The 13,340-nt window shown below is 39.3% G+C and overlaps 1 protein-coding gene across 1 annotated transcript in view; it reads right to left on the bottom strand.

Annotated features, from left to right (window-relative positions):
• Positions 1-12,013: 12,013 nt before the first annotated feature.
• klhl14 (kelch-like family member 14) overlaps positions 12,014-13,340 on the bottom strand; it is a 150,372-nt gene continuing 149,045 nt past the window's right edge. The window contains exon 9 of the mRNA XM_059980148.1: positions 12,014-13,041. Within this exon, the coding sequence (XP_059836131.1) occupies positions 12,901-13,041 (141 nt within the window). The 3' untranslated portion in view covers positions 12,014-12,900. The remainder of the gene's footprint in view (positions 13,042-13,340) is intronic.

Consider the following 13,340-nt stretch of genomic DNA (forward strand, 5'->3'; position numbering starts at 1 on the left):
CCAAAACGCTTCTTCTTTGACTTCTCTTCCAGGTGAACGAGTGGTTCACTTGCACTTCTTCCAAGCACTACACCTTATTCAGTGCTCAAAACGTGATCTCTCCGATAAGGGAGAAAACAAAGAGACGGTGACCACAGCTGCATCGAACGCAACACCTGCATTCAGTCTGCAGGGGGCAGCCCTTAGCTTCCCATTGCTTGCCACTTCAATTTTTCGTCCCATTCTCATTCTGACCTATGGTTTTGTGGCCTCCTGCAATGTTACAATGAGCCCATGCAAGTTTGAGGAAAAGAACTCAGGGCAATTTGCAGCCTTCTGGACCTGGTGTTAAAGTCTAAACTACAGGCAGCTTAAATTCTTTTAGTATATTAATTGTCCATCTGTGAGATTAGTTCAGTTTGTTTGTATTCTCCCCCTTTTTTCTGCTTTGTTCTGGGAGTGGAGCAGATGCCCTGCCTGAGCTGCTGAGTATATCTTCCTGCTCTGCATTTTGCACAAGTGTTTTGTTTATAAGCACAAGAAGTTTTGCAGAGGCAGGAAATCCAGAGCAACAAGCACAAAATACTGGAGGAACTCAGCAGATCAGGCAATACCTATAGAGAGGAACAAGCAAATGACGTTTCTGGCTGAGACCCTTCAGAAGGATCCTTCATCAGGGTCCCTTGCAGTGAAATAATTTGGAGTTGGTAGAAACTGCAGATATGATCTGCTGAGTACAATGGCTGATGGTGCAGAAGGTGAAGACCAGGAGATGGAAGAGCACTTGCAGGACAGCTTTAAAAGGGAGAATTGTACCATATTTGGGGGTACAACTTTGGATGAATGTGTGCCTTCAAAAACATAGAGTATTCCCAAACCAGGAGCAGAGGTTGACCCAGGAAGTTTACACTCTGCTGAAGTCCATCTCTGAGGTGTTCAAGAATGGCAATCCAAAATCTGACAAGACATCCAGAAATGGCATACAGAAGGTCATTGTGAGAGACTCTGTGTTTAAAGACAGCTCAAATGTCCTCTATAAATTTACAGATGAAACCACTGGTGTTGGTAAACTCTTAAAAATGGTGATAAGGAGGCATATAGAGCTGAAATAGATCATCTTGTTGGGTGGTGTTGCAACAGCAACCTTGCACTCAACATCAGCAAGACCAAGGAATTGATTGTGGAGTTTAAGGGGAAGTTGGAGAAAGCACACCAGCACTCACTCAGTGGCCAACAATGGAAAGAGTAAGCGGCTTCATGTACTTTAGTATCAATATCTTGGAGGTTCTATCCTTGGCCCAACACATTGATGCAATGCTGAAGAAGGCACACCAGGAAAAATCTGAAGAGAGTTAGTATGTCATCAAAGACTCTTTCAGATTTCTATGGATGTATGGTAGAGAGCATCACAGCCTGGTCTGGAGGCTCCTGTGCAAAGGATCTGAAGAGGCTGAAAAGGATTGTAGACTCAACCATTTCCATCATGAGCACCCCTCTCCACTGTCGAATACATCTTCAAGAGGCAATACCTCAAGAAGGCCACATCCATCATGAAAGATCCTTACTATCTGGACATTCCCTCCTGTAGTCACTGGAGGTACAAGACCCTGAAGACCCATTCTCAATGATTAAGAAACAGCTTCTTCCTCTCCACTATCAGAGTTTGAAATGGTGCATGAAACCATGAACATTACCTCATATTCTTTTGTCATAGTACTGTTTATTTATTTTGTAATTTATAGTAATTTTATATTTTTGCACTGTATCGCTGACAAAAACAACAAATTTTGCATCAATATATGTAAAGCTAATTCTGATGACCTGGAAAAATCAGAGTCCTTGGTTGGGTGGCTTTGGAAAACTGGAAAGGTTGCTTCTGGGATAACTTGTTCTCTCCACTACACCAGAGGAATGGTATCAGCATGTGCATGGCGATTGCAGAATTTATTTCAATAGCACACAGGTAATCCTGGAGCAATGGAGATGATCCGGATTTGGCCTTTACTAGTATTCATTTTTGGAAAGGTCCCGTGTCAAATATGTAATGTTTAAAAAAGTGTAGCTGAATGTACAGTATAGGTAAGTAAATGTATGCAGTAATAAAAAACCAGAATAAATGCTTTCTACTTAAACTCAAAAACCAAAGAGTGAGCATAAGTCTCCATGCCTCCTTTCTACTGACCCAATATGTCTAATTGCTGCTCACTGACTGAAGTGCATGGGGACATGAAATTGGCCTTGGGCAGTAAAAATTACGTTGTGACATTGTAGAATGGAACTGGTAGATTAGACAAAGTGTATAATTCCCACTTTGTACAACTGCTTAAAACTAATTTCAGCCATCACTTGTCTCATGCCCAACTCTGTTTCAAAACGCTGCAGGGACTGAAGAGGTCAGCAGCATCCATGGAGGGAAAGGGACAGTCAATGTTGCAGGCCGAGATGCTTCATCTGCATGTAGTGTTTTGTATGTTGCTTTGATTAAGAATGGTTTAATGCAGCCAAATCCTCAGTTTCTGCTGTTAATTATATTCATTACTTAGCTGAACAAGTTTGGGAATTCACTCCTTTCCCAATACCATCATGGACAGGATACAGAGAAGATTGGCTATAATAATTCTGATGAGGACAGCAAAAAGCAAGATTCAGGACAGTGGAATGGTGAACATTATTAAATTGAGGAAACAGCGTGGCACAAAACCAGTGGTCTTATTGGAATCTCTCACCTACAGCCATTCCTCAAAGTCCAATTGGAAATGATTCCTGGCTCTAACAAACGTCCACCACAACCTTAGAAACAGAATATATTGGAAATACTCTGCAGCATCTGTAGGAAAAGAAACAGAAATGGTATTTCAGATCCTCGATCTTTCATCAGAACTGAAGACCAAGTGTCTACACCTCTGTTTCTTTTCCCACACATACAGTCTGAAATGCTGAATATTTCCAGCATTCTCTCTTTTTATTTTAAATTTCCAGCACTTGAAGATTTTTGACTTTTGCAGCCTTAGAATTTTGGCCCAGAACTGTGGAGAGGAGAGGCTCCTGCGAACGTTTCAGCAGGGAGCATCTGCTTTGAATGTAAGTATGGGGAGGCAGATTGCAGGCTTTACAGTTACAAAATGAAATGTGCCATTTTAAAGAAATATTTAATCTCATTACATTTAGTGAGTTGGAATGGAGTGAGTACTGCAAGCTGCCCACATCCTGGGGTGGGCAAAACTGACAAATATTTTAGAGATAGGATATACAGATATACAGCACATACATACTGTGAGTTTAACATTTACTCCACAAAAAATAAATTCCTACAGCGTGATTTTTTTCATACCTCTATTTTTTCAAGGCATGGACTTAAATGATCTAAAAATTGGAAGGATATCAATAATAAATAAACAATATACAAAAAATATGTGGAGCAGTGCAGTAAATTATTTATGTTAGTGTGTAGATGTTTGGATCATTAAAAATAACAAGGATCACACAGTCAACATATTGGAGGATGAAAAGTTGACAATGCAACCATTATTTCAAAATGTAGAATACCTCATATAAGAGGCCAATCCTAGAAACACGAGTGAAATAAAACTTGGTTCAAGAGTCAACCCGACGCCAAAATGTCTTAGAATAAGCACACCATCTTGAATCTGAAGGGGAAACGCATTCTCATACCTGATGTGGTGGTGCAGGTCCCAAGTGAGTTGGACATTCAGGAGAGTAGAAGCATCTCCTGATGACACTGAACAGTGAGCATCTTTGGTAATAGTTGCAATCTGTGACTCATTAGATCTTTGTGCGATTCTCCACTTGATAGCATTGCAGCTCTCTGGCACAGTGCTGATAGCTGCCAGGGGTATGGGGAAACAGTCTGCTGTAGTAAGTGGTGCATCTGTGCACAGCTGATGAGTTAACGCTACTAGCCTAGAAATCGTAATCGCAGAATAGTTGCGGCACAAAAGATGACTGTGTGGTCTGATTGCCTAAGAAGGGGAAATGAATGCTGCTCCATCAACCTGAATGCACCCCAAGAGGGTGAGGCAGCTTTCATTTTCTTCTTCCTTGGCACTTCCCTTAGAACTGAGGGTAATTTGTTTCTACTCTGGTTTTGTGGTCTGAAATGGCTGATGAGGAACTACCGACTCTTCCATAGAGGGCAGGAGATGGATGGGGTGATTCGGCAGCCTGTGAGGTAATGATTTCCTTTTGCCACACACCAATTCTCTGTATGCCACTGATGCTTAATCTAAAGCTTCTTGATATCATCCTGAGTGATACTTCGCCACTTTGAATAGTCGCTGACTCCTATCCAGGAGTTATTTGGGATGTTGCACTTCTTAAAGGTACCTTCGAGCACAGCCTTGAATCCTTTTCACTATCCACTTGGTAATTTTGTCCTATGACAGAGTTTGGAATAGAGGAAGCAGTGATTCAGTTGAACCTCTGCTGATTTAGAGTACCTGCCTTTGATGTTCACAATGTGGTGTCTCGTGCACTGGAGAAGCCAGAGTAGATTGGGTGAGTACTTTGCGGAACACCAACCCTGTCTTCAGAGACCACCTTGTGCTTCCTTTGCTTTAATTCTCCATCCACTTCCATTCTGACTGATCTGTCAATGTCTGCATGCCTTAGCTACACATTTCTGCTTTCATCTGGGTACTTCACAGCTCTCCAGAGTTCCCCCAACTTTCAAAAAACTTGCTTTCTCTCTCTCTGCAAGATGGTCCATCAGAATGAGCCATTTTTGTTGTGAGTCAATTGTCTGTCAAATTGGTCAGGTAGCTGCTTCTTCCTACTTCTTTTTCCCCCTCTTCTCTGTTTATACACTCTGACTGGCTAATTCTATTATAGCACACTATTTTGTTCATGTGTTGGGTTGAGACCCTGCAACAGAACTGAAATGGAAAAGGGAAGATTGCCAGTATCTAGAAGTATGAAGTGGATGGAGGTGAGGTGGGACAGAGGTGAGTAGCTAGTAGGTGGAACCAGACAGGGAGTGTGGAGAGGTGGACCAGCTGGGGGAAAAGGATGGGTAAAGTGAATAAGGGGAGAAGAAAATTACATGACTGGGAGAACATATGTAGGAGGAGAATGATAGGGGTGTGGATTATCTGAAACTGGTAAATTTAATGTTGATATCAAACTACCCAGGTGAAACATAAGCATTTGTAGACTGACGTTTCTGTAGAGATGAGAATGGTCAGTAAATCAGACTTACAGGGTTATTTGGAGGTTAAATGGATTCATCCATCCTTGCCACCTTGGTGTGAACTGAAGAGAACTGCAGATGGATTAGAAGTTTGTTCAACAAATTATGGAGCCAACTGAGAATGATGTCCTCAAAATAAACATCATCTTAACACAACAGATGTGTGCAAGGGGTATGCTAGGCAAATTAATCAGCGCTAGAGAAAGTGTAACACCTCATTTCAGAGGGCGATAATGTATCTCATTGAAAGATGAGCTGATTTTTCTGCTTAAGGTCTGTTGAAACAGTGTAGGAGGCCAAAGGCAAGCCGAGTGGGAGTAGGATCCAGAATTGAAGTGATCGGATTGTCATGCTCACCACAATTTCTCCTATTTTTTTCTTCCCAATGTACCAGCGTTTCTCTCTTGATCCTCTCTTCTTCATTATTCATATGCCTCCCTTTGGCACAGCATCCTAAAATATAGTGCAAGTACCATCTGGATGGCTTTGGCAACCAGCCTTTCCTTTTTGCCCTCTCTATGATTTCATATTTGTTACTCAACTTTCAAAGGCCAATTTTAGAAAAGTCAATAATTTCTTCAGCTTTCCAAGGCCCTTTTTAGTTTCTTTGATTTCCAAACCTTCCTGAGACCGGGCCAAATTTCATTCCCTTTAGTATCATCCACAACTGCACTCTTCAGCCACTAGGTCACTGGATTATATTATTTCTTCCTAAAATACTTGCTCCGTACCTCTTCTCTTCTTTAAACTGTAGTCCAAAATATTCTTAGCAGATCACTATTTTATATTTTAATTAATTCTCCACACGCACTACCTCCCCGACCCCATGACCCTTAGCTTATGTGACACTCATGTGACTGTACAGTCTGGGGGACACTCATTGACTTGTTTACGAAGCTGGTGAATTTTCAGTGTATTTTTTATTACATTGTCATTCAAATTGTTTTTTTCAGTTGTAAATATTGAAGTAAATTGCTTACTATGAGGAGCTGATAAACCTAATATTATAATAGCTTTATTTACCAGTAAACCCTGCTTCTCATAATGTATTCTGCAAAAAAAACCTATATCGAATTGTCAATTGATAGTCACTTGATCTTAAATGGCATTTAAACAATAATTGAGTAATAATCATAAATCACTTGCCAGACAAATTGTATATTGGTTCAGGACTGTGCATAGAACAGATCTTTACATATTGCTTATGTGAGAATGTCTTTCTAGTCATATTTGTATAATCATTTATTTAATCACTCACATCGGAACTGATACAAATTAATACAATTTATTATCCAAATGAAGTCTTTTACAAGAAGTTGATTGTGTGTGAAGGATGAGTTACATCTGCTAAAATGGCAGTATTCAGTAATTAGAGAAGTCTAAATGTACTCAGATGCTGATACCATTGAATTTCATTCACAATGATGCCCAAAGTTGAAGCAGTGAGACCCTGCTGATGGAATGAGCTTAACTTTTGTCCACTCCTCCATTTTCTAATGAAGGCTGGTGTGCAAGGTGAGTCGAGTTATCCTTTATATTCTCATTGTAATACTAGCAACCCATGTAAGTACTGCCTGCAGGAACTTCTGAAAGAACCATTGAAAGGGAGAGTTGAAAAGGATTAGGCCAGCACTTATCACTGATCCTGACTTACCCTAAACTGGATAGCTTGTTAACATACTTAAACAGGTAGCTAGGAATCAACCACATTTCTTTCAGTCTGAGCTCAATAAAAGGCCAGATCAGGTAAGGATAGTAGATTTCCTTCCTGAATATCATGTGGATCTTGCAAGTTTTACAAAACTCCAATAGTTGTAAAGAATACTAACATTTTATTTTAGATTTCTTAAATGAAGTTCCACTGATTCAATTATGCGATTTAAACTTGTATAGTATTCTATTATTTTGGATTAGCTCATTTGCAATATTCAGCAGAACACCATCACATTTCTGTTGTATGTGTCATAAAATTACAAATCCATTTTTGACTATAACAAGTAGCGGACTATTCTCTGCCATGTTGATAGAAGAAGGAAGAATATGTGACCTTTAATGGTGGACTGTTTTAAACACTTCAAAGCAAAACTACTATACTAGCATCGATGGTTATTTTCCCCTCTTGCTTCTACTAATGTGGTAAATATTGCAATGGATCTAATAATTGTCCATACATTCTTCAAAGCGGTTGTGCTCCTTATAACTGTGGCCAGTCCTCCTAGAACGCTGAGATTTCTTCACTGGCCCTTTGTTGTAAACTCTCTTTGCAAGGTTAAGTATTGGTTTAAGACAGGCCTACTGCTGCACTAAAGCCACCAAGAGTAAAATCCAATCACATATGTCTGACAATATTAGTCCATCACTACCAAGAGGGTTACATAAAGGACAGTACATGAAAGTTAGACGCTAGTAGCAATATTTCACTGGACTAAACACAAATGAATCACGCCTCATTACACCAAAATTCAGGCATCTGTTTGAATGAACATACACAGATTTCTGTATTTCTTCACTCCACAGCAATGGGGCCTGTAACATAATCAGTTCTTTGTTAAAATGTTAATGGTCTTGGAGATAGGATGAGAAACCATACCATTCTTAAGGCCAGTGAGAAGATGCAGAGGAAATCCAACAGAATGTTGCTTTCAATTTGAGAAAAGCTAATTTTAGAACACAATGAGAAATAAACCTTAAATGAAGCACTAGGACGACAGGCAAAGTTCATGCAGTTCATCTTCTCAAACATGCAGTCACGGTAACAATAATAACAGCTTTACATATTGTGAGAAAGGGAATTATTATATTTCATTTTTAAATCTCACTATTCAAAAAAATGGAGTAACAGCTGACTAATGTGATTTTTCTAAAAGACATTGCCTTGTTAAATCTCTAAATAAATAAAGATGGATCCACAAATCATAGGAACAGAAACAAATATTGATAGTCTTTACTACATCACGTTTCACAGGATGCACCAATACAATGATGCGTTGAATTCCCAGTTGTTAATTACGTAAGCTCTGTAGAAATGCAGGACTACATACTTGGCAGGCACTCCATTAACACTCAATGCCTTGTAGTTGTTGGTAGACTGATCAACAAGTTTTAAATTGGCCTTTCCTCTGTCCATACTCGACAGTGAGCAAATGATCAATAATATATCGCATTCCCTCCCTTGGTTGCAGAATGCAAAAGTAAAATATGTTCCTACTATATGTGAGAATTAATTTGTCACATCTAAATTGAAACATTGAATATTTCTACAATTTGCAGAGCATATATTTTGTTGGCAGTCATGCTAATGGTCTTGGGACAAGAGAATTGTAGAATACCACAGCATAGAAAGATGCTGCATGTGGAAGTTATCTCCATTTCTCAATGTCTTTCCAGCATTTTCTATTTTTAATTCAGATTTACAACAGCTGCAGTTTTGTTTAGATTTTCACTGAAAGAAACCATTAGGGCAATGCCAGCAGTATTATACAACTATCTAATGATTCCACTCCCCTTTTTTTCTTAAAAAGGCCCTCTCAAAATGTATTTAATAAGCTCTTTTCTCGATGTGTTTTCGCCATCTTTTTAGATAGTGCATTCTTGATTATGTTTCCTCATTTTAATCTTAAATTCAGCTTTAGCTACTGTACAGGGACATAGCTTGTAATATCAGCATTTCTAATCATCTCTGATTACTCCTGAGACATAGTAGTAAGCTCCTTTCTTTAACCATTGCAATTTTTCTACTACAGATACGTTTAGTGATCTTATGTGAGGAATTCTAAAGTATGGGTGTAGAATCTAGCAAGACTTTTCCTAATCAAGATGGTTGCATGGCTCTGAAGTGAAACTGTCAGGGTGCTGATGTTCCTATGTGCCTGCTGCCCCTTCTCTTTCTTGGTGGAAGAGGGTGGGGTTTTGGGATATGCCATCAGAGAAGTCCTGGCAAATAACTTTAGTATATTTTGTAGGCAGCGCACACTACAACCATTGTGCACAAGTGATAGATGCAATGAATACATTGATGTGTTCCAACTTTCTTCTCAATGACATGGAATTTCTTAAGTGTTGATGGAGTTGTACTCAGTTGGAGAAGTCTCATCATTCTCCTGCCCCTGGGCTGAGAATTGGTGAATGACACACTGTGGGATACTCAGGCTTTAAATAGCTCTTACAGCTGTTGTATATACTTGGCCTGTTCAGTTGAGTTTCTTGTCAATTGCAACCCCAGGATGTTGATGATGGGATAGTCAGCAATGGTAACGTCATTGAAAGGCATATATTGGTAATTGAACAATAGAGATGGCTATTGCCTGATATTTTCGTGTCACAAATGTTACTTGCACTAGTCAGCCCTTGCCTGAATATTGTTTATATCCTTCTGCATGCAGGTATGGATTGCTTCATTTGCTGAGGAGCTGCAAGTGAAATATCTCTGCTTCTGACCTTACAATGGAAGAAAGGCGTTGGTGCAGCAGATGAAGATAGCTGGAACAAGCACAATGCTCTGAGAACTTGCACCAATGTCCTACAGCTGAAACTGATGGATTCCCAACAATGAAGATTCTTTTATTTTAGGCATGATTCCAGTCATTGGAGTATTTTTTCCCCTTTGATAACCTTTGACCTCAGTTCAATTAGGATTTTTAATGCCACACTCAGTCAAATGGTGCATTGATGCCGAAGACAGATACTCCTTATTAGTGGAATTTAGCTCTCTGCTTTATGCTTGCTCATGGCGATGATAAGGTGTGGTTCTGAGTTGTCTTATTGAAAACAAATTGGGAATCAATAAGGAAAGCATAATGGATACATGATTGAACTGAAAAGCAGTGACAACTGATGTCCAAAATAAACCTGTGCAGAGGCCTCACTATACTTACTAATGATCCTCTGTCTGTGTCCTTCTGCATCCTGTTCCAATGACCGTCATGCAGGTCAAAGTCCAAGTGCATTTATTATCAAAGTATGTGTACTCTGTGCAACCTGGAGATTTGTTTCTTTATAGACAACCACAAAAGATAGAAACCAAGTAGAACCCACTGAAACAAGAGATGGCCATCAAACAGCCAGTGTGCAGAGAAAAAAAGAGAAAGACAAAAAAAGGGCAAAAAGTAAACAAATAACATTCAGAACTGAAGTTCACAAAAGTGAGTTCACACTGTGATTGTTGCAGGTCACAGCCACAATTCAGTGCAGAGATGAGTAAACCGCGTGGAGCAGTGATTTGAACTGGCCCGTGCCTCACCTCTGGCCCTGACACCCGGTTTTTTTCAATCCGGCCCAGCGCTGAAATTGTTCAGACTTTGCTCTCAGACCCAGACCCTGCCACTTCAATACACTTCTGAGACATGCTCCGTCATCCCAACGTGGTCTGCACCCAACTTTTCCAATTTGGCTCAGCGCTTAAATCAATGAAACCTTGAGTCTTTCCTCACTCTCAGGCCCGGGTCCAGGCCACGACGACTCAAATCTACTTTGCCTCTGCTTGCCACACCCTGCCTTGCTGAATCGATGTTGCCTCCAAGTTTGCCCCAGGAATTGCCAAACACTGGCTCATTTCCTGCTTTCCTGCCCGACTCCACCACCTTGATTCAACATGCACACACCATGCGGCAGCCATCCTCCCCCTTTGAGATTTCAGTTCCCAATGCAAAAATGCCAGGTTGTATAGGCAGTTCTGAAGTTCTACTCTGACAGGGAAGTTACAGTCTATTGCAGTGATCAGTTAGTAGAAAAAATGTAACTAATGAAGTATTTAGCTGTTTTCTTTGTTTTTTATTTACCACCAGTGAGCAGTTGCTGAGCGTCACCAATGCCATCTTAAATCATGCCAGTAATACAACAACACTGGAAAGGTTTACAGAGGGCTTACCAGACTCACATTTAGTTTAAAGTTTATAATTTACCATGAACTTAGGAATAAGATGGTTTTGTTTGCTCCGGAAAAGTGGTTACTTTAGACTGAGGTCTTTAAAATAAATAAAGGAAATATTATTATACTCGTTACATTGGTTAGAGAGCACCAAGAATATAAATAAAAGTTATGGAAGCATGTATCAAGGATAAATATCAGGTGATGGAGTTATGACTCATGAAGAAAATTGCCATCTTCCATTTTAAGTATGGAAGATTGAGAATATTTACAAGAAAGGTGGATGAAATCCTGAATTTGGTAAATATAATGCCGATTGTTCATCTTTTAGTTCAGCTGATAAACTTTTAATCTTTTTTTACTTTGACTAAGTCTAGCCCATTGCTTTACTAAGTAAGACCAGAAGAAGGAAAAGGAATGAAAAAAGAGAAAAATATTCAGAAAAATGATTGCAATGAGCCTTCAGCTATAACTGCCTTTCCAGTAATCCTGGATCTGGACCCTGGACAAATATCACTGATGAAAAACTATAATTTGGAATTCATCTTTTAAATGACCTTGTCCCCTGAATCAATTTTTAGCCACTCAGCTTTGTTAGTGGCTTGAACTATTTTAAGGACTGGCCTCATTAAAATATGCATGACCACCCTGCTTGTTTGCAGCACATATAAATGACCCTGATGAATGGTTCTGCACCTGAAATAGTAACTGTTTCTCCTTCCATAGATGATGCCTGTCCTAAGAAGCACTCCCACCTTTTTTTCTGTTTTATCTCAGTATTTATAGTTTATTTTTGTGTCTCTGATCACCTGGAGAACTCCAAGGGTTCATTCATGGAGGTAATCCAGTACATTCTTCTTACTATGAAAGGCCCACTCTAGAGTTCCTGCGGAAAGGAAACATCTCTTGCTCCAGGAAAAGCAGTAACAAGAACAAATGTTTTTTGTTTCAATATTTATTTTCACTTGGTGGAGCCATCACACTGTACACAATTCCCATTGCAGCATTTTAAAGTGTATCAGGATCTAAGGAGCATATTGATTGATTGGGTAGTGACAGGAATGATACCTTGCACAATATACTCTGGTCATATCTCCATATCTAACCATTTTGGGTAGCAGTATTGCAGATCGTAATGGAGAAGATTGACTTTGATTTTGCTAAACTATGCAAAAACCAATCCTTACAAAGAAGAAAATCTCCAATTTGGAGTCCAGTGTAAGTGCTGCTAACTGCATACAGTTAAAGCCCCTGCCTTCCCAGAACACACCACTGGCTTAAATGCATAACACATATGGAGAATCTAATGAAGACTTAGTCCAGATGAAGAAAGGAATCAATAGCTAACTTATTTCATTCTTACAAATAGCGTGTAATCCAGTAGATGTAAATATGCTAATCTATACACAGTGGACATTAGTTCATAAAATACACTGGTTGTTTCATAACACCATTAAAAAGTAAGTTCACAAAATAAACACATGACAGAAGATAAATTCAAACGGTGATTATTTCCAGCCATGCAATGAGGAGAAAACACTTAGCATTTTAAAGTTTTTATTTAAGTATGTTTTCCAACAAACAAGCTTCATTTACACTTTCTCATCCTGTACAAAATTTACATTTTGTTATATTCTACTACATCAGTTATTTTATTCGGTCATGCCTTTCTTCTGAAAGATACAAAGATTTACATAACATTATTTTCATAGTCATAAATTACCATAGTAAAAAAGCACATTTCAAACATTAAATGTGTTTGGGAGTAAGAATTCAGTACTTTGCACTTGATATCATTTAAATAAATTGTCTGAGTGTTTATATTAATGTTGTGAATTGACAGAATGTTTTATTTATTGTACGGCACACAGGCTGGCAATGTAACAGTTACACAGGCTGGGCCAGCGAGTGGCTCAGCAACTTCTCCTTCCAGTTCTGTCCAAGTTGCTTGTTCAGGGCTGTAGCAAATTGTGGAAGATTTGTAGGCCCCCTGCAATATCAAACACAGCATTGAAAACATTGCATTGGCTTTGAACCTTGCACAAAAAAAGCCATTTACTAGACTTTCCCCTACATTTACTCGCTATGATTTTGTTCATACGTGGCAAAATCGGGAGACTACAGGAATCAAATATGGACTTCCATACTCCATGAATGGTGCATTCAGTTTATGACAGGCAATGTCCATGTCAAGTGAATAGGATTAGGTACAAAACCTGCAGACAAAGGACACAATCCCTGCTCCACAGCTGCTGAAGTAGAGATCTTGCAGAAAGAGCTTGTGGGGCA

Source organism: Hypanus sabinus, chromosome 1, assembly GCF_030144855.1.
Source record: "Hypanus sabinus isolate sHypSab1 chromosome 1, sHypSab1.hap1, whole genome shotgun sequence".
NCBI classification, from domain to species: Eukaryota; Metazoa; Chordata; class Chondrichthyes; order Myliobatiformes; family Dasyatidae; genus Hypanus; species Hypanus sabinus.